The 22,367-nt window shown below is 43.9% G+C and overlaps 1 protein-coding gene across 4 annotated transcripts in view; it reads left to right on the plus strand.

Moving 5' to 3' along the window:
• The window catches only part of TRIM33 (tripartite motif containing 33), a 116,838-nt gene that overhangs the window by 21,962 nt on the left and 72,509 nt on the right, over positions 1 to 22,367 (plus strand). For all 4 annotated transcript variants that reach the window (XM_075853819.1, XM_075853821.1, XM_075853820.1 and 1 more), the window contains exons 2-3: positions 17,333 to 17,451; positions 20,283 to 20,430. In XM_075853819.1, the coding sequence (XP_075709934.1) occupies positions 17,333 to 17,451; positions 20,283 to 20,430 (267 nt within the window). The remainder of the gene's footprint in view (positions 1 to 17,332; positions 17,452 to 20,282; positions 20,431 to 22,367) is intronic.

Genomic DNA, 22,367 nt, shown 5'->3' on the forward strand with positions numbered 1-22,367 from the left:
TATATTTATTTTTGAAGCCGGAGTTAGTCGGCACATTTCTACCATCTGACTGCACCCAAAACTGACCCTGACTTTGACACCACTTAAAACCGATTCCAACTCCACAGCCCTGGTCGTGAAACTGGTTTACATATAGTACCAAAATGAAGTGTGATCTGTTATCAGTTCAAAATAAATGAAAGCTCTTGTGTAACACCAGAGATCAAGAACATGAAATGTCACCTGCCTGAGATCGGGTAATAAATCTCTTGATGTGTCTGCATATGGTCCCTTTTGAAATCCTATACTTATTTACCACTCCCTATAGATTACGTTCCCGCCCGTGCACCTGACTCACTATGATTCATTGTTACTCACAGTCATGTGTGCAGCTGATTCATGCTCAGTTCAGTTGTGTAATTCGGGATTGGTGGTATATTTCTAGTGACTCATGGATAGCTACATCAGCCATTGCAAAACGTGGTTATACGACTCTATCGAGTGCATTTGGCCTTTTCCTTTTTCCAAAATAATTTTTTTGTGGCTGAGAGATCTAGGCAGATGCTTATCGGTTCCCTCTTCTCAGTTTGACAGTATCTGGACTGGGTTATTATTCTAAATGGTTGCCTCATGAACACAATCCCTTTTTAAAATAATAGTCGGTCCGCCCTCAGAAAATCCCTGCGATAAGCTGTTCGCAACGGAGAAGCAGTCAGGCCAAACGTTTTGCCTGCAGCTGCCACAGGGTAACTTCCATTCTGTGGCGGCCATTAATTTCACTATGTAAAATGGTGAGGTCTACAAGACTGAGAAGTGCGCTTTGTGAGCGGCTCTCCACGCTGGCTCATAGATGGCGTCCCAGACCCGACTGGCCTCCCTCTATGATATTGGCTTTTGATTATTTTCATGAACCTCTACATGTCCAAAAGTTTTGCTTACCTGAATGCTGCCATTGCAGGTTTTACTCACTGTCCTCTACTAGGCCGAACCTAAAGCCGGTGGTGACCATAACAACTGCGACCCTAATGTCCGGCATCTCCAGAATAAAGGCCTTCAATTAGGTAAAGCTTTTTGGATAATTTTTGCCTGGAGGTACACTTGTTAACAGGCTATTTTGTAGACTTTGTACTATCCGCACCGGAATGAGGTTGGTAGCCTACGCTATTTACACCATGCCATTCTTCAAATGTATATTACTCAGTTTAGGCATAAAAATAATAATTACACACTTTTGTTTGAGCAACTTTTATCTTTTACTGACTTTACCTGACTTTTTTGGTTTCATATGTCCATGATTTATCTCCTGGATTGGTCAACTAGCTACTAAATTTTATATTTGTCGATCCCTACTTGATTGCCTGCCAACACATGGTACTGGGTGGGCATTGTGCTCTCCTTGGCAGAACTCGGTTGCATATGGATTTCTGAGGAAAGGCCATAGACAATATACCTTTTTAAAATAGTAGAAACACATTTGAAAGCAAATATTTCCATTTATCTGTTTTCATAATTGTAACATTAATTCATCTAATTTAGTGTTTAAGGGCGAAAAAACAATAACTTTCGTGTGGGTTCTATATCAATAAATGAACCAATTGAAACAGTAAAACTTTCTAATAAAATTGTGTATAATGAATTTGACATTGAATTGTCAAGTGCACGTGGTGTTATGCAGGTCATGATACTATTCATGCAGTGATATCATTTGTTGACCAGAGCCTGGTACAATCTATACAGGGCTGCTGACCCCAGTAACATGCACAACAATACCCAGGGACAATAATTTCATTAGAATGTGGATCATGTTTTATAATGGGTTTTACCTGCCCCTTTAACCCCATACGAACCTTAGGACAATGATTTTGTTCTCATCAGTAGTCAGTATAGAAAATATAAACCAACTTTGGTTCCTCTAAATCATCTGATGAATGACTCGGTCACATGGCAGTGTTTGCTATGGGTTAGTAGGAAGTTAAAGAACCTTTCACCTGCCCACACATGTGGAGCATGTCATCTGCACGGCTTCATAAACACTGTCTCACTTGAAATTATTTTTCTAACTTCCTCCGTTATTTACATATCGGTGCCATTATATTTGGCGCCCGATATGTAAAGCCCCTGAACTGTCAATGGGGCGTTTCTATCTAAATGGCAAGGGGGTGTGATGTCTTCGCTCTGACACTGTCCAATCAGCTACGGACAGTGTCAGGGCGGCTTGCGCTGTTCCCTCCCGCGAGAACACACACAGACAGAGAGCGCTCTCTGCAGAACCACTCGGCTGCACATGTATGGGCAGGTGAAAGGTTCTCTTTAATGCTGCACTTCATATTATCAATTTGACCAACATCCTCTCTCATGGCATGCAGCCTTGATACAGATTCGTGTTTGCGCTGTCATATCTTGGTAATACGCCATGTATGAATTGCCATTAGTACTGGTATGTGCAATAGCCCCGAGTCGCGCGAGTCCCCAAAAAAAATAAAAAAATATAATATTTTTCTAAATAAATCCTTTATATTGAAATTAAAGTTTTTCTGATAGTTTTGTGTGTGTAATAATATAAAAAAAAAAAAAAGTTTGCATTATGCGGGCAGGCATCTTGCCTGAGTTGCTGCTTGAGCTGGAAATAACCGTTTAGAGATTGTTTCAAAGCAGCCACATGAAGCTTGAGTAAAAATACAACTCATTGGCCTCTAAAGGAGAGTTTTGTGGGCATGCCCTGCGATATGTGCAGGAAGGGGAACTCTCCCCATTACTTCTATTGTCCGTGCTGTGTTATCTGCCTCCAGCTTTATGATAGAGGTGTTACCTTTCATTGTAAAGGGGGTTTTACACAGGACGATTATCGGGCAGACCAGCGTTAATATAACGCTTGTTGTCGATAATAGCCCTGTGTAAATAGGGGAACAGTCAGCAGATGAACGAGCAAACACGCGATCATCTGCTGGTCAAATCGTTTAAAAAAAAAAAAAAAAAGTACACGATTATCGTTGTCGGCAGCACATCTCCCTGTGTAAGCAGGGAGACGCGCTGCCGACATGATGATAAATGGGGACGAGTGATCCGAGTTATGACTGCTCAACCCCATTCAGAGCTCCGTGTGACAGGAGCAGGCGAGTGCCGATCAACGATGTCTTGTTAATTGGCGCTCACTGCACCGGCCACTTATCGGTCAGTGTAATGACCGCTCGTCCCCGTGTGCGTGCGTGCGTGTCTGCATAGCCTGCCCATAGGAGTCTATGGAGGGGGATCAAGAGCAGGACCTGCTTTTAAATATCTGACAGGCAGGCTACACCTCTGGGTTCCATCTCCTGAACAAGGGCCCTTTGCCCGCCTGGTAGGGCGGCCGATGTATCCAGGCAGGGAATCGGTTCACAACAGGATGGTTTTCCGATAACTAAGCTTTCTGAGCTACGGGTTTTTTCTGTAACTCCCAGAAAAATGAGCGAGTTACAGAAACTGGGCAGAATAGCGAGCTACACTTTTTCCGTATCTTCTATGGGAGTTACGGAAACGGATTAGCTCAGCAAGCTTGGTTGTTTTTGGATAACCGTTCTGATGTGCACTGATAGTCTGGACACTGTGGCCAACGGCTGCAGCACCAGGCTCTTCGGAGTCGAGGTACCCCCGTTCTAACCATAGGTTCCCAGAGGTGGGACTCTCATCCAGCAGACGTTTGTGGCATATCCACAGGAATCTCTGTCATGACAAACCCCCGAGGGTCTAGGAAATAATACTGTAACTCGTTTTATGAAAAACCCGAATTGGATTTTTCCAAAGCTCTTTTTTTTAAATCTAGGTTGTCCTTTACATTGGTTCATGGAGAGTGGTGGGCCTGTAGACTATAAAATGATGGCAGTCGCTATCGCCTGGCTGTAATCTCTATCTGCATATTGATTGTAATAAAATTAATGTTTATACTGAGCAACATCACTGTTACACAAAATCTCAGCGAACGTGACGGACATGCTGTGATGAAACTGCCATTCTTTCCTAAGCCAGTGCTGGGGATTTATCGTCCGCTCACTAGGTCTACTTATTGTTGAGTGATGATTTATTGTTCTGTAGGCAGCAATACATCTCTGTTTGGGAGCTCAGAAAGGCCATAAATCTTAGATGGGAAGAAAAGGGACTCTTTATCACATTGAAGTCTTGCTCCTATAGCAACAATTGAATTCTCCTTTAGCATGTTTAATAACTTGCAGTAATGAGAAGCCTTCAGGACTTTAATACATGTATTATGCAGTAATGAGATTACAGCGGAGCTACGGAATAGCTTTATTCTGCCTTAGCCTACATTCAGACGAGCGTGTCCGATTTGTGTGTATAAAAAAAAAACAGCGTTTTTCTTCACTTCATATCTGTGTGCTTTGCATGTGGCATGCGTTTTTAACGTCCGTACAAGCACTTCTTTTTTTTTTCTTCTTCTCCGTATTTCTATGTTGACACGTGAAAACACACCAATATAGGACATTCAGTGAGTTTCACTCAACGGACACTTGCTGCATGAAAGCACACGTATGTCTGAATAGCCCAATTGAAATGAATGGGCCTGTTTTATACGCGTTATTTAAACGCACAGCACACGGAGGAGAATCATGCTCGTCTGAATGAGCCCTTACATTGTGGATTATGTTACAATGTGTATGTAGCACTGAGATGAAACTATACCTATGAGGATTGTTGAGCTTGTGTTTAGAATTTAATTCATTTGAAAGTTAAGGCAAGGTATATAAGCAGACAGACATACACCTTCATACAGTGGGATCTGAGATGTCTGCTTGGGGCCGGATTGACATGGAAAGTGTAATACAAAGTTTGAGTGCTCTTTGTAAAGGCAAATAGGCATTTACTTTCAGATAATCTTCTTAAAAGAGGATCTATCAGCTCTCCTGACAGGTCTTATTAATTAAATGAATGTTGCTTAATAGCCCACATACACCTGGAGCTTGCTTTGACTGGCGCCTAACATTTTAGGGGTTATCCAGGGACCAAAAATTGCATTGCAATAATATATTTATGTGAAACTAAGTAACTTACTAATATACTTTAATTACAAATTCTGTACTAAATGGAAGTGCTGTGGCCAACGGCTGCCGCACCAGGCTCTTCGGGGGCGAGGTACCCCCGTTTGAAACATAGGTTCCCAGAGATGGGTCTCATCTAGCAGACATTTGTGGCATATCCACAGGACTCCACAACTTCTGCCCACGTCATTGTCACTGTCCATATATGGACAATGACATCGGCAGCAGTACTGGAGTCCCGGAGCATCAGCTGATGCTCTGCCTGGCGACTCCACAACTTCTGCCCACGTCATTGTAACTGTCCATGTATGGACAATGACGTCGGCAACACTACTGGAGTCCCGGAGCAGAGCCATCCGCTGATGCTCTGCTCGGAGACTCCAGTCCTGCTGCCGACGTCATTGTCCATACAATGCTCTGGGACTTCAGCGATGGGAAACCCCTGAATTGACCAAATGTGGACATCGGGAGCAGTGCTGGAGTCCCAAGCAAAGCGCTAGCTGTTGCTCTGCTCGGGACTCAAGCAATAGGCAATGTGACAGCCCCTTGCGGTATGCCCCTGCACATGAAGCAGAGCTCAGTCACGTGGGGCCGTGTCGGAGCGTCATCACTTTTAGAAAACTCCAGCACTTCCTGAATAATTCATGAGGTTTGAACTGCACCATTTAACACAGAATTTTTATTTAAAGTATATTAGTAAGTTACTTCGTTTCACATAAATATATTATTGCAATGCAATTTTTGGTCCCCGGATAATCCCTTTAAGTCGGGCCGCAAAAAAAGCCAGATTAGCTCCCTAGATGTGGAGTAACCTAAATTGTCTGTCCTGGTTTATTGGCAATAATGCAAAATGGATTGATTGTAAATCTCTATGGCTAATTTTATATAGCCTTTGTCTCTATTTGTATAGCTGGCACTTTCTGTGTAAAATAGGAATCAGCAGTTCGGATTTGGTTTAATTTGACTGAAACTTGTACCAGCCATTGTACCCGTGTTCACTGGATTCACTAGATTTTAATGCCAGTACCATTTGGAGCACAGTGTAAAGGTCACTCTGCTGCGGTTGGTGAGCAAGTCATAGCAGGAAAGTGCATGCCTACAAAGCCCCAACAAATTTTGTGGGTTCTACTTTTGTGTCAGACAGTCCAGAAAATACTCCAAGTTGATACACCAAACCCTTCCTCCTCCCTTGTCCGTTCAAGAGTGGGAAGTACGCAATATATCCATAGTTAATCTGCCCAATCCCCTTGAAGGAGCCAGACCGGGTGCAGCAAGCTGCAACAGCTGATCCTCAAACCGTCGAGGAGCCAGAAGTACAACCTCTGCCATCCAGTGGCCCAAAACAAAAACTACACAAACCCTAGTTAACTTGGGTTTGCTACCCTTATGGATGTCATTTGTCTAACGTACGAATTCCTCTCTCACTTCTATTTTTCTTGTACAGCTACAGATGTGTTTACCCTTACCTTTGGTTCATTTTGGTTAAGGACTCCAATTTCTCATTAAACCATTTCAATACAATATCAGGACCTGCTAGCAAAACCCTTGACAGGCTGCAATTCACATCACAACCACTAGGTGTCCACACAAGGACACACACAGAATAGGCAACTCGTGACCGGGTTTTCTGACCTGACAGATACAGGTTTCAACGCTAGGTACAGCTGCTCTGTATACAAGATATGGAGAGCAGCTGTATCTCAAAGTAAAAATTATTTTTAATAGTATTTTGAAAATCGCACCAATCACACTGATACACATTTTTATTAAAATTATTTCAAAGGCGTACATGGCCTTTAAGTTAAGAGTGAAAGGTTAGGAAGGGACACTTTGGCTTTTAACCAAATGTACCAGGAAATCAAGGGGAACACAAAATCATCTCGAAGACCACCTATTATCCAGGTACCAACTGACATGTGGGCTAGTGGTACTGGACAGGCCCAGAATTATGACGGTCACTGGCTACTGTAGGCATGTCACTCCAATTCGCTGCTTCCACCAGCAGTACCATGAAACTTTAATATGGCAACATTCTGCAATGCAGGGTTCACCAGCAAGATTGTCATTGTGAATTTAACCCCCCAAACCCTTGACTTTGTCCAGGATTTGTCGGAACGGACAATACTGCAAACGTGTTTGCCCTAAAGAATGGAAACTTCAAACGTGTGCCATGCGTTGTGTTTACCATAAATCTAGTGGTCCAGAATTTACTTTATCGCTGTGACCCGAAAGATATGTGCCCATATTTGCAACTGCCTTGTACACTGCAGAAAAGTATAACCTGCCGACCCACCAGCTAAAACAGGAGGTTGTCACCAAATGGCATTCAACTCTTTACATGCTCTTGCAGCTTGAGAAGCAACAGCAAGCCATTCAGTCTTGAACAACAGGCCACAAAACTGGCGTCGCAGGGGCATACGATCTGACTTCAGCACACTGGAGACTCATTACCATTGTGTAATTGTACTGCACGGTAAACAGCTTAAAAAAAGGTTGTTGTTTTTTTCCGCCATCCCCCGTGCAAAAAAAGTTCATAGAAATGAAAAGCCTTGACTACTTTAGGAAAATCTTTAAAAATGCATTGTAATAAACTTTTACTAATACCGTGTTTCCCCGATAGTAAGACACCCCCGATTGTAAGACGTATCGGGGGTTTCAGGGGGGTCGGCTAATATAAGCCGTACCCCGAAAGTAAGACATATGTCTTACTTTCGGGGAAACACGGGGGTATTGCGGCCTCCTGCCCACTTCCGCGCCGCCCCCCTCTCCATACGTCACCGCGCCGTCCCCTGCACTTGCTCCTGCTGCAACTGCCGGAATCGAAGCGCTCGCCGATTCCGGCAGTTTAACCCATTAAATGCCGCTGTCAATAGTGACAGCGGCATTTAATGTGTTTGACAGAGGGGGGAGCTCCCTCTGTCACCCGATCGGCGCCCCCGCAAACAAATCGCTGGTCGCCGTCGGGTTTCCATGACAGCCGGGGGTCTAACAAAGACCCCCAGGTCTGCCTTCAGCATCTGCCTGTTAGGCGATGCCGGAGGCATGACCTAATAGGTTGCCTGTCAGTTTTACACTGACAGGCAATAATGCTTCGGTATACTAAGTATACCAAAGCATTATATATGCGATCGGCACATCGCATAGTGAAGTCCCCTGGTGGGACTAAAAAAAAAAATGTAAAACAGTTAAATAAAGTTTGTGAAAAAAAAAAATAAATAAATTCGACAATTTTTTTACAATATAAGACATACCCCGAAAGTAAGACATAGTGGGGCTTTTGGGGATAAAAAGAAAGTAAGACACTGTCTTACTTTCGGGGAAACACGGTATGCGTTATGTGCCGTTTTCGTTTGTTCATATTCTACTTGCCTGTAAGCTGTGTTACATTGGAGGATGCAGAGTGACGTGTCTGGTCACATTCTCCATCTACTGCTCTATTATGGACGATAGTGGTGTGCATTTGGATGATGCAGTTGTCATAACAAAGGAGCGTGGCTTAGGCCTCGTTCACATCAGCGTTGGGTTCTATTAGACCTTTCCATCGGAGGAACCCATGAATGGAAAGACATAAGGAAACCATAGCTACTGTTTGCATTACCATTGAATTTAATAAGTGCTTCCATTACAAATGTTTTTTGTTTGTCTCCGTTCTGTAAGGTGTCCGTTTTTTTTATTGGAAACCATAGTGTAGTCTACTACGCTATTGTTTCTGCTAAAAAAATTAAATGGAAACCTTACGGAACGGAGACAAATGTTTGTGCAAATGAATTTTACCAAGGCTAAATGCTTTCCCGTTCTTAAAGAGGCTCTGTCACCAGATTTTCAAACCCCTATCTCGTATTGCAGCAGATCGGCGCTGCAATGTAGATTACAGTAACGTTTTGTTTTTTTCAAAAACAAGCATTTTTGGCCAAGTTATGAGCATTTTTATATTTATGCAAATGAGCCTTTCTTAAGTACAACTGGGCGTTTTTACTTGTTTTACTAGCTGGGCGTTGTGAATGGAAGTGTATGATGGTGACGAATCAGCATCATCCACTTCTCTGTCAACACCCAGCTTCTGGCAGTGCACAGACACACAGCGTGTTCTCGAGAGATCACGCTGTGACGTCACTTCCTGCCCCAGGTCCTGCATCGTGTCGGACGAGCGAGGACACATCGGCACCAGGCGACAGAGGATACAGTTGATTCTGCAGCAGCATCGGCGTTTGCAGGTAAGTCGATGTAGACTCTGGTGCCGATGTGTCCTCGCTCGTCCGACACGATGCAGGAAGTGACGTCACAGCGTGATCTCTCGAGGACACGCTGTGTGTCTGTGCACTGCCAGAAGCTGGGTGTTGACGAAGAGAAGTGGATGATGCTGATTCGTCAGCATCATACACTTCTATTCACAATGCCCAGCTAGTAAAACAAGTAAAAACGCCCAGATGTACACACACAATACACGTCCACTTGGACTTAACTTTAAACACGCCCAGTTGTACTTAAGAAATGCTCATTTGCATAAATATAAAAATGCTCATAACTTGGCCAAAAATGCTCGTTTTTGAAAAAAAACAAACGTTACTGTAATCTACATTGCAGCGCCGATCTGCTGCAATACGAGATAGGGGTTTGAAAATCTGGTGACAGAGCCTCTTTAAAGAGGCTATGTCACCACATTATAAGTTTATAATGTGATCGGCGCTGCAATGTAGATTACAGCAGTGTTTTTTATTTAGAAAAACGATCAATTTTGAGTTATGACCTATTTTAGATTTATGCTAATGACTTTCTTAATGCCCGACTGGGCGTGTTTTTTTTACTTTGAACCAAGTGGGCGTTCTGGGGAGAAGCGCAACAGAGCTTCTCTTCAGAAGGAAGAAAACGCCCTCTTTTGTGCCGCCTATAGGTGACCGCCCATGTTAATCAAAGTCCAACCCATTATAGTCTTGAAACATGACGAAGGATGGGGCAATATTTTCTGGGCGTGTAATTAGGACTCCCATTGACTAAGGGAATTATGCGCGTTTTACGCACCAGGAATCGACCTGATGCTTTTTTTACACACTGCATTTTTAAGCACATGCAAAAAAAAAAAAAACTCGTCGTATGTACTATGTTTTCCAATTGATGTTAATGGGAAGTTTAAAGAGGCTCTGTCACCAGATTATAAGTGCCCTATCTCCTACATAATCTGATCGGCGCTGTATTGTAGAGTGGTTTTTATTTGGAAAAACTAATTTTTGATCAAGTTATGAGCAATTTTAGATTTATGCGAAGAATTTCTTAATAAACAAATGCACAATCACACTGTGCAGTGAAAGAAGCTGGGCGGAAACAATGAGAAGTGTATGATGCTGATTGGTCACTGATTGGTCAGCGTCATACACTCTGTACAACGCCCAGTTGTCTATTAAGAAACTAATTAGCATAAATCTAAAATTGCTCATAACTTGCTAAAAAATTAGTTTTTCCAAATAAAAACCACTCTACATTACAGCGCCGATCAGATTATGTAGGAGATGGGGCATTTATAATCTGGTGACAGCCTCTTTATAGCATGCGTTTTTTATGGATTTTTCGGCACGTAAATGGGTTTAATACACGTCGTGTGAACAAGGCCTAACAACATATGGCAGCAGTTTGTTGTAATTTTACACATAAGTGAAACTTTTTTTGGGAGGCTGGTATTAGAATTGTTATTACTCTACTGATTTCCCCTGAGAATTAGAGAGTGTATAGACATAACTTGTGGTCTCCCAACAGACCCACTTAAAAAAACAAGAAATTCTCCTGGTAGCCTTTTCCATACTGGTGGAATTTCTAAATATATTGATGAACATTCCAGACATGGCCTTACAGTGAGCCGGCTATTCTATACACTTGTATTTTTAGTCAACGCAGAGGTTCTTTTTCATTCTGAAAAATAAAGCTTCTAGTTTCTACTTTTGCTGTTCTTCTCTTTCTATGTAGTTATTGAGTTTGTGTCTATCGGTCAATGATGCCTGTCACGTGCACACCCTCAACAGCACGTGACATTGGTTCTATTGTAAGGGGGTAATCTGTTACCATTTGCTCAATCTTGCACTTGCCTTCAATTTAAGTTGCAAATTGAGCATAAATCACACTCCAAGCCCAGATGCACAACTTCTTGCCACCGCTTACCGGTAGGTACCCAATACACAGATGCCCCAAAACACGCACTTCTCTACAGCAGTCAAGGGGTTGATGGGCTATTTGCCAGCTATGGAATCCACGTTTTCCGCCAGTATGGGGGTCATCTAAAAACCGCAGAGCAAACTGGTGCCCCCCATTACCGGGCATGGTCGGGTACACCCGTTCTGAAGATTGGTGTATATCCAATAGCTAAATTATAGTGGACCTGTCTGCTCTCCGAACATGTCTGTTTTAGCAAATTCTTATATTCCCCATGAAATAACAATTCTGGAGCATCTTTTCTTAAAACTCTGTGTTGTGCCATTCCTCTGTTATACCTCCTAGAAATGTATGAAAACCATTCCATCTGGGTGTTACCAGTTGGGGTTGTGTCTCTGCACAGGCTGGCAATGACCAATGATTGCTGACAGAGTGAGACTGTAGGGACACAACCAGTTTTTCAATTTTATTTATATATTTCTAGGTGGAATAACCGAGGAATGGCACTATGCAGAGTTCTAAGATTGGTATTTCATAGGGGATACAGGTATTTATTGAAATAGGCATGTCAGGAGTAGTGACCTATTTTAGCTGGGAATACCTCTTTAGCACACCGAGAGGTTTAGGGATTATTTACAGCATTCAAACACCAAAAAAGGGCAATAGGAATTTTATTTCACCTGGTAACCCCTTTTAATGTATGTTCACACAGGGCAGATACAATGTACTTTTAGTCAGTGTATCTGCCCTGGAGCCCGAAGGGAATTCCGGACGAAAAACGTGGTGCAGTTCTTCGTCTGGAATGTCTGCTGCGCGATACAGCAGGTAGAATAAAAATAAAAAGCTCTAGTCATGGCTGTGTTTTTCTGATGTACTGCAGTCTGGCCTCCTGGGATGACATTTCATCCCATGTGACTGCTGCAGCTTATGATTGGCTGCAGCAGTAACACAGGATGAAACGGCATCCCTGGAGGCACGGGCTGGATGTAGAAGCAGGGAAATATGGGTAAGGCCGGATTCACATGAGCGTGTGAGTTTTGTGTGCGCAAAAAACGCTGCGTTTTGTGCGCGCAAAAGGTACATAACCGCTCCGTGTGTCATGATCATATGGTGCTTTTCGCGCAGCCGCCATCATTATGACACTGTATGTTTGTAAACGGAAAAGCACGTGGTGCTTTTCTGTTTTCAGTCATAGTTTTTACTGCTGTTGCGCGAATCACACGCGTCACATGGAAGTGCTTCCATGTGCTGCGCGTGATTTTCACACACCCATTGACTTCAATGGGTGCGTGATGCGCGAAAAACGCACAAATATAAGGACATGTCGTGAGTTTTACGCAGCGGAAACGCTGCGTGAAACTCACGGACAGTCCGCACGGCCCCATTGTCTAACAGGTCTGTGCGAGGCGTGTGAAAATCACGCGCGTTGCACGGACGTATTATACGTTCGTCTGAATAAGCCCTAAGTATAATAATTTCTTTTTCTGAGTTTATATTTTTGCGGCGGAATCCCAGCTTTTCCGCTGTAAAAATTGCAACACCTTCTATTTGAAATCAAAGGGGAAAACCTTCAACAGAAAAGCAGCGATTCTGAAGCATTAATTGACATGCGGATTGAAAAACTGCACCGCATGTCAATTTCTGAAAGTTTTTTTTCTGCGTATTTTTTACGCAGCGTAATGATGATTTGTTCAAATCTTTTACACTCTGCTGCTACTGTATTACGCTGCAGATTTTCCGTAATGAAATTTGTTGCAGAAAATCCAGTGTTTGCGCTACGTGTGAACATACCTTATGGATACCTTTGGCATATTTTTACAGGTTAGTGGGAGTTATTTGAAGTTAACAAAGTTGCACTAAGTTTCAGACCTACCGCCTTTCATTTTCAGACTCCCTGATATTCCGTTTACTACCTGCTACTAGTTTAACCCTATAGTGGATGTGTCCCTCCCTGTAATACATGTTGGATGTGAGTGCTGTGAATCCACGATGATGATGATGCTGCTGCCTTCACTAGCTCATGTACTAGCACAGCTTTATCCTGTACAGTTTTCTCTACATTGACAGCCTGTGTAATCTGCCCTCACTGAACACTTTCTTCCCTCTCCACAATCTGATCTGCCTCATCCCCTCCCTGCTGCTACCTCTTAGGGTATGTTCACACGTGGCACATCCTCTGCAGATTTCTTGTCCGAATTTGCGGGTGGAAAATCTGCAGCGTATTACAGTACTAGCAAAGTGGATGAGATTTTAATTAATCTCATCCACCCGTTGCTGAAAATTTACATGCAGGAAATTTACCTGGTGTGCAAATTGCCCTTTTTTTTCTGTTTAATTGAGGGATGAAATCGGCAAATTCACAGCAAAATCTGCATGTTACACATATATGGCTATTTTTATGGATTTGTTGCGGATTTGCGGTGAAATGCCCAGGTGGATTTTCACTGGAATTTTTCTGTCCCATATAGACCTACACCTAAATTCAGACAAGGGAGAGGGAGATACGATTTTGGAGATGACTATGTCAATTTTATGTCAGAATGTGCAGGAAACCAGCTAGGTGAAGTAGTTGCACAGACTCCACAGCAGCAAAATGGTAGGAAAATTTTAATGAAGAATATTTAGTTTGATTATTGAATTAATGAACATTAGGAGTGTATTTTGATGTTGAGGTGGGGTTAATACCAGATCCAAAAACCGTACTTTGATGTGGTTTTTGATTAATCAGAAAACACCCCAAATTGCAGCAAAACTGCATGTGGCTTTTGGATGTTTTTATTTATTTTATTTTTTTAATATGCGAGTTTAGCCACTCCTGAACTGCAGCAGCTGAATACACCCTAAAAAAAAAAAAATTCACTGCAAATGTGGCCATGGGGCAGGATCATGTTTGAATCGGACCACCTGATTGTGACCCACTTTTTTTAGGCTATGTTTACACGTAGCGAAAAATCTGCCTACGGATTTCACCGTGGTGTTTGTTGTGGATTTCATCCCTCTCATTGAAAAGAGTGGAATCCGCAGTGAAAATCTGGAACGTTGACACGCGGATTAAAAAAATTTCACCGCTTGTCAGTTCATGCATGTATTGTCTGCAGTTGTTTTTTTTTTCTGCAACGTTTGGATAAAGTTTGTTGGAATCTCATTCACTTTGCTTCTACTGTTTTGCGTTTGCAAATCCGAAAGGAAAATCCGCAGCTAATCCGCCCTCTGTGTACATATCCTGAAAGATCCATAATACTGATGGTCTATCCTCTAGGGAGATAATGAAATGACACAAGATAGCCCCTTAGAAAACCAGATGCAATATTGATGACACACAGCTCAAATACGGATGCATCCGTATTTTAAGCAATATCTATAGACTTCAATGGACCTTTTCCATCCACAATAGGGATCATAGTAGTGCATGTGAAAGTGAGTAAAATCTGATTGTGACTCCATTTTGAAAGTATGGTAATGTGACTCCATCTTGTATGAGGGAAGCCATTTTCTTTGAAGAATCATCTGTTTCTTTAAATTGTCTGCAGAATAGTTTTTATGCCTTAGGCCTCATTCACACGACAGGGTCCGAGTGTCGGCCGGGAAAATCGGCCGTTTTTGGCCGATTTTTCCCGGCCGGTTTGCATCCGGTTTGCATCCGTTCCGATTCAGTTCCGAGTTGCCGTTTTTACCGGCCGATTTGGACCCGATTTGCATCCTTTTTTTTTTCCCTGTCCGTTAAAATCGGATGAATTTCATTTAAATTTGTTGCCACACACAGCCCTTTGTAGATAATGCTGCAGCCCCCCTGGTAGGTAATGCCACCCAGCCCCCTGTTGGTGATGCCACCCAGCCCCCTGTTGGTGATGCCGCCCAGCCCCCTGTTGGTGATGCCGCCCAGCCCCCTGTAGGCGATGCCGCCCAGCCCCCTGTAGGCGATGCCGCCCAGCCCCCTGTAGGCGATGCCGCCCAGCCCCCTGTAGGCGATGCCGCCCAGCCCCCTGTAGGCGATGCCGCCCAGCCCCCTGTAGGCGATGCCGCCCAGCCCCCTGTAGGCGATGCCGCCCAGCCCCCTGTAGGCGATGCCGCCCAGCCCCCTGTAGGCGATGCCGCCCAGCCCCCTGTAGGCGATGCCGCCCAGCCCCCTGTAGGCGATGCCGCCCAGCCCCCTGTAGGCGATGCCGCCCAGCCCCCTGTAGGCGATGCCGCCCAGCCCCCTGTAGGCGATGCCGCCCAGCCCCCTGTAGGCGATGCCGCCCAGCCCCCTGTAGGCGATGCCGCCCAGCCCCCTGTAGGCGATGCCGCCCAGCCCCCTGTAGGCGATGCCGCCCAGCCCCCTGTAGGCGATGCCGCCCAGCCCCCTGTAGGCGATGCCGCCCAGCCCCCTGTAGGCGATGCCGCCCAGCCCCCTGTAGGCGATGCCGCCCAGCCCCCTGTAGGCGACGCCGCCCAGCCCCCTGTAGGCGACGCCGCCCAGCCCCCTGTAGGCGACGCCGCCCAGCCCCCTGTAGGCGACGCCGCCCAGCCCCCTGTAGGCGACGCCGCCCAGCCCCCTGTAGGCGACGCCGCCCAGCCCCCTGTAGGCGACGCCGCCCAGCCCCCTGTAGGCGACGCCGCCCAGCCCCCTGTAGGCGACGCCGCCCAGCCCCCTGTAGGCGATGCCACCCGCCCTGCCCCTTGTAGGTTGCACCCACCCCCCCCCCTTCCAGGAGAAGTCACTGACTTCAATGGACATATATGGACAGTGTAGTCACTGACTTCTCCTGAAGAGGAATTCCCTGCCACAGGTCGGGAATTCCGCTTCAGAAGAGTGACGTCACTGTGTCCATATATGGACAGTGCAGTCACTCGCTTCTCCTGTAGCGGCATCCCCGGCCATAGAGTCGGGGATTCCGCTGCAGAAGTGAGTGACTTCGCTGTGTCCATATATGGACAGTGCGGTCACGCACTTCTCCTGTAGCGGCATCCCCGGCCATAGAGTCGGGGATTCCCTGCAGAAGTGCGTGACTTCGCTGTGTCCATATATGGACAGTGCAGTCACGCACTTCTGTAGCGGAATCCCCAATCCCCGGCTGGGGATTCCGACTCCTACAGCGAGCAATAAAAGACCCTCCTCCTCCTCACATGCACTCTGCACTGTGAGGAGGAGGAGAGAGTGTGCGCGAGCGACGGTAGACCCGGCCATCACTCGGAACACATTCCGGTGATGGCCGTGTATTACCCGGCCCCATAGACTTCTATGGGGGCCGGGCACCCGGCCGAAAATAGAGCATGTCCTATTTTTTGACGGCCGGTTTTCCCGGCCGTCCAAAAATCGGTCGTGTGAATAGCCCCATTAGGGGTCTATTATTCCTAATGCAGCCGGGTGCCGGCCGATTTATGAACGGCCAGCACCCGGCCGGGAATCTGTCGTGTGAATCCCGCCTTAGTTAATATTTATTCCTTGTTATGGAGAATATAGCTAAATATTTACCAATTCTTTTGAAACTGCCGCCCCCATATCGTGTGGGAATACAGTTTGTTTACCATTGTTGTTATGGGGAATAGGCTGGTGATATGGTAGCTGTGGAAGACATTATAATAATCAGTCCGCGACATTGCATGTTTATGGGAAATTGTAGTCTCTTACATGTAAAAAGCCTTTCATGCTTGTGATTGGCTCAGCAAAAGCAACTCCCATTGTGTGTAGTTGGCTGAGATAGAGCCAATGGACTATTGTAAACGATTGGCAAAAGTTCAAGCCTACTCCCCTTTTGAAAGATTGTTAATGGAATTGTATTTTTTTTTTTTCTTCAATAAAGCAGAGAATCACCGTCTCTGTCACTTACTTCTCTCCAATATATCGATATAACAAATGGATTTGGATCTGGATAAGTGTAATGGAAGGGTGTCAGTTGATGCACCCATCAACTTTCAGTCTAATATTTTGGCCAGGATTGCATCAACATTGACTAACATTGGCTCTGTATTACGGACAGAAAAAAACGGGTGGATTATGAATGTAAAGTACACTCGTTCGAAAGAGGCCAAACTCTGAAGAACAGGAGATTCGGAGCTCCCGACCTTAATAAAAAAAAACGAAAAACAATCGTGCATTTATTGAGAGCATATTTGAGCGTTATTATGCTTGTAAAAGTGTACGCTAAACAATACAGTCCTTTACACATTGCTTAGTTGTAACTTGTTTATCTCTGGTTTTGTTATAGTTGGCGTAATAAGGTGTCCAGTTTGCAGACAAGAATGCCGGCAAATCGACCTAGTGGATAATTACTTTGTGAGAGACAACTCTGAATCACCAAGCAGCACCAATGAAAAGTATGAACAGGTATGACCACCTGAATCAGTCTTGTGTGTGTGTGTCCATTTTTATTATTTAAATGCGTCATTAATGAATTTGTATTGAGCAAAATCTGGTTATATTTGTGAGGTTAGGAACCCCAGCAATCCAGCTCAATGTGACTTTAGAACAAAGTTTGACCTTGTTTTCAAAAACGTTGATTTGAACAGTTATGAGCATTTTTCGAAATACGCTAATTTGGCTATACTTGCCAAATGGGAGGTTACTCTTTCTTTTCACTCTGGGCGGTGTAATGTTTTCTGTATAACTCTGTCCAATCAGCATACAGTTTCTCCCCCTTCCCTGCCCAGAAATGCAGCGTAATCATATAGTATACAACTTCCATTCCCGACTGTTTTCAACTGGTGATGCCTCCGGTTGTGTCACAACTAGAACTACAATCCTGGTGCCATATGAAAGATTAGAATCTCATTTTTCATATGCCACTGTTCTAGGTGGTGTACAGCCAGAGATATGGCTCTTTGAAGTGATCCCCGTTCCCTCCAGCCTCAGTCTCGCACTGTGTGAAGCAGCTTCATGCTGATAGGACCGCGTCAGAGCCTGTGAAGTAGCTCCACCTCAGGAGAATCGCCGCTGTTAACACCCACTTGTCAAGCATAGGCTCATTTGCATATTTAGAAAAAAAGCTCATAACTTCTAAAATAATCTTTTTGGGACAATTTTTGCTAGCATTATCAGCGTGGTAGCGCCTATTAGATTAGCATTATTAAACTAGTGACAGATCCTCTTTAAGAAGTATAAGAAGGCAGAAACTAATAAAAACAACTTTGCTAATAGTCTTGATTAAAAATACTTCACTTGAAAAGGAATTCAATTTACTTAAAGAGGTTGTCTCAAGATTAAAAGTTATTCCATAACCACAGGATAGTTGATAACATGCTGATCGGTAGGGATCAGACCGTTGGGACCCCCACCGATCACGAGACCGGGGGTCCAGTTACTTCAAATAAATGAGGCGGCAGGTCGCGCATGCGCACTGCTTCTCCATTCGTTGTCTATGGGACTACCAGAGATAGCAGAGTACAGCGTTTGGCCATCTCCGGCAGTCCCATAGACCATCAATGGAGAAGCAGTGCGCATACACGGCCTGTCGCTTCATTTATTCGGAGTACTGGGACCCCGTTCTTGTGATCGGTGGGGGTCCCAGCGGTCGGACCCCCACCAATAGGCTTGTTGTTGCCTAACCTGTGGTTAGGGGATAGCTTTTAATCTTGAGACAATCCATTTAAAATCACTGAAAAAAGTCAAAGGCAGGTTCAAACACCAGTTCCCAGCAGGATGCAGACAAGCCACAATGCTACATAGAGGGAGGTTGCACAGGTGCAAAATACAGATCTTCCCGGGAACTGCTATTTTAACCTGCCCTTGTATCAGTAAGGGTCAGTTCACACTTTGCGTAAATACTGTGGTTTTTCCGCAACAGAATTTGTTGCGGAAAATCCACATCAAATAAAGTAGCAGCGAAGTGGATGAGATAAAACAAATGTCATCCACACGCTGCGTAAATACTGAGCAGATAAAATGCTCAAATTGACCTGCAGTGTGTGACTCAGAAAAAAACAAAACAACTCCTTCTTACCCAGAAGTCTGTTCCTCCCTCCAGCACAGCCTCCTGGAATAACGTTTCATCCCATGTGTCCGCTGCAGCCAATCACAGGCTGCAGTGGTCTCCTGGGATGAAACATCATCCCAGGAGGTTAAGAGCTGCAGTTTTCTGTATCTTCTACCTAATCTTATAGGTGCTTTAATGTAGATAAATGTGTTTTTGTTTTTTTTTTGTTTTTTTTAAACACCGTTTATTTTTGACAAAGTTATGAGCATTTTAAGTGTTATGCAAATTTGTTGTTAATGCCCAAGTGAGTTTTTTTTACTATGGTCGGCGGCATACACGCCTCTTTTCTAGGCCCACTTGGTCAAATCAGCGTCATACATTTCTCTTCATTCATGTCCAGCTTAGTCCACAGCACCCTGTGCTATCACTCCCGTAGTTCCTTGACACAAGCGATGGGAGAATGACCGGACATTGCCTCCAGCCTGGAGAAGTGAAGAGTATGACGCTGTTTTGGGCAGCGCCATACACTTCTCTTTACTACGCCCACTTGGTCAAGAGTAAAAAAAACACCCACTTTGGGCATTAAGAACAAATTTACATAATACTTAAAATTCTCATAACTTTGTAAAAAATAAATGCTTTTTAAATAAAAACAACAAAAAACATATCTACATTTAAACCGCCTATTAGATTAGGTAGAAGATAGGGCAGTTATAAACTGGTGACAGAGCCTCTTTAAGCTTTTTCGGCCGGAAATCCCTACGGTGCACAGGGCGGATATGCTGCGTGCTTTTACGCAGCGTATCCGCCCTTTGTGAACACGGCCTTACACTTGGTAGGTCTGGTCTTGCGCACAGTAATTGTCCATTCATCGTTCCAGTCACGCATGACTACCTTCACAGAAGTACCAAGAAATATTATTATTCTTTTATGGACCCCAGTTATTTGACCAGTTGTTTTGACCGCTGGAGTAAATAATCACTGCATGAGTAATAGGACACAATAAAAAAAAAAATTATATATAAACAAGTCACATGAAAACAAATTACACACACATCGGTTATTCCCACAACCATAATAACCGGAGCAGGTAATTTCACGTGTTAATATCTAAACATCAGAATCACATTTTCCTTGACCAACCCCCTCAGTATATTAGAAGATGATGTATCCAAAAATTGTGGCCTTCGTGTTTATAGCATCTTATATGCCATCTTTTCTCTTGTGTGCTTTTGTTTTTAACTAGGGTTGTACAAGTTGTGAAGACAATGCAAGCGCTGTTGGGCTTTGTTCGGAATGTGGGGAATGGCTTTGTAAGACATGTATAGAAGCACATCAAAGGGTTAAATTCACTAAGGACCACATCATCACAAATAAAGAAGATGTTTCTTCAGGTAAGATTAATCTATCGATAACTTAATGGTTCTCTGTCACAATCTTATTTTAAACCAGCAACTAATATCTGAATTCAAATGTTTGTAAAATAAAGTTGTGCAACTTTCTAATATATATGGTTTCAATTCCTCATCAATTTCAACGTTCCGGTTTGCTGTCCGAGATATTCTAAGTTTCAGAAGCTGAAAACGTGCAGTTCTAGTTCTGCTGACAGCTCAGAAGTTGATACCTTTGTACCAAGTCTAGGCAATACTGTGTGAGCTAAAAGCCTCAGCAGCATTACAACCAGTCTTCTGTCCTGATACTTTGCTTTAGGCCTTATTCACACAACCGTTAAAAAAAGAACGGCCGTATTACCTCCAGAAAACCGTTATAAATGGGCATATTTTCATCCGCATTGGGTTCCTAAGCATATTTGTATTACCACCGTTTGTCCATATTCGATTCAAGTTCGATTCATTTATTACATCCGTACATCCTCTTAGGCCTAGTTCACATCACGTTTTAAACCAACGTTTAGCGTGTATGTCGGGGAAGCTCCCGACCCAAATGTGTCCATAGGGCTCCATTTGCCCAACGGAGACCCAAAGAGTGTACTTTTGTTCTCTGGGGCTGGTATACATGGATAAACCTTTTTATTTCGGAGGATGGAATAGCGTAGTACACTATTCTATTTCATCCTGAGGGATCACACACAAATGTTGCCATGCGGCATACGTTTTTTAAACATGGGAGCCTATTCTTGACTAATGCCACCACTGTGCCATCTGTCAAAGGCATACGTTAAACAATACGTTTTCTCAGGTCCGGAATCCCCAGGAAGAGGATCGGGTAGCGTTTAGCCTGGGGATTGCAGCCCTGGAGAACCACCTGACATCACTGTCTATATATGGTCAGTGATATCAGGGGCCTTAAAATATGGAGTCCCTGGTCAGAGCATCGGAATTTCTTCTCCAGTACCGTCGTCCCAGGCCAGAGCGATTCCGATGCCCTGGCCATCCTTCAGAAGTATACATTGGGAGTCCTCCTGACATATGCAACCGACGGAAGGCTGTAAACGTGATGTGAACCTTAAAAATTACAACATTTATTGTCCCAACTGTAATACGGATCCAATACTGATGGTTTTTCAGATCCCTAAAATGGATGCGATTTTATTTTTTGTCCCTATTGACTTTTGGGAAGTTTTCATCTGCAAATCGGCATCCGTGTGTCCGTGCATAAAAACATTCATGTGAATAGAATAATTTATTATTATTATTATAGGATCAGTCCACAGAAAGTATTGCATCTGGAGAAGACCTCATGCCCTTGACCGTAGTTTTTGTCTGTGTGCTATCTGCAGTTTTGCGCCTAGCACACAGACCCATACATCTCTATTGCCCCATGCACACGACCGTGATGTGTTCATGGATCTGTGTGGGGGCCGTGAATCCAGGCCGCAAAAAGTCAGGACAAGTCATTTTACAGTCCGGATTTGCGTTTTCACAAACTGGTGTCATGAATTCTTTGGTTGTGTATCCATTTGTCATATGTGTTCACAGATCCGCAACAAAAGTTTTTCTTGCAGACAAATGGACCGCAATGGATATGTGGCTTTTCGCCTCGCAAAACCACTAGCGTTGTGTGCATGGCGCCTAAAACGAATCTACTACATGGGGATAAAAAAAAAAGTGGGAATAGCATTCGTGTAGGTAAAATGTAGTCTGGAGAATAGATTATTGATCTTGCAAAGTATTGTCTAGACTAGATACAATTGGATACACTTGTCAGCTGAGACCATAAATAGCTGTACAAGGGTTCAGCCTCTTGAAACTGTTAGAAAATTGTATAACTGTTACATTATCCAAATTTTATGATGTATTTACATAAAACTTTATTTTGAAAGCGTAAAAAGGTGTAATCTCCCTTTCTGTAATTAAAGAAGCACTTCAAG

This window comes from Rhinoderma darwinii, chromosome 2, assembly GCF_050947455.1.
Source record: "Rhinoderma darwinii isolate aRhiDar2 chromosome 2, aRhiDar2.hap1, whole genome shotgun sequence".
Lineage (NCBI taxonomy): Eukaryota > Metazoa > Chordata > Amphibia > Anura > Rhinodermatidae > Rhinoderma > Rhinoderma darwinii.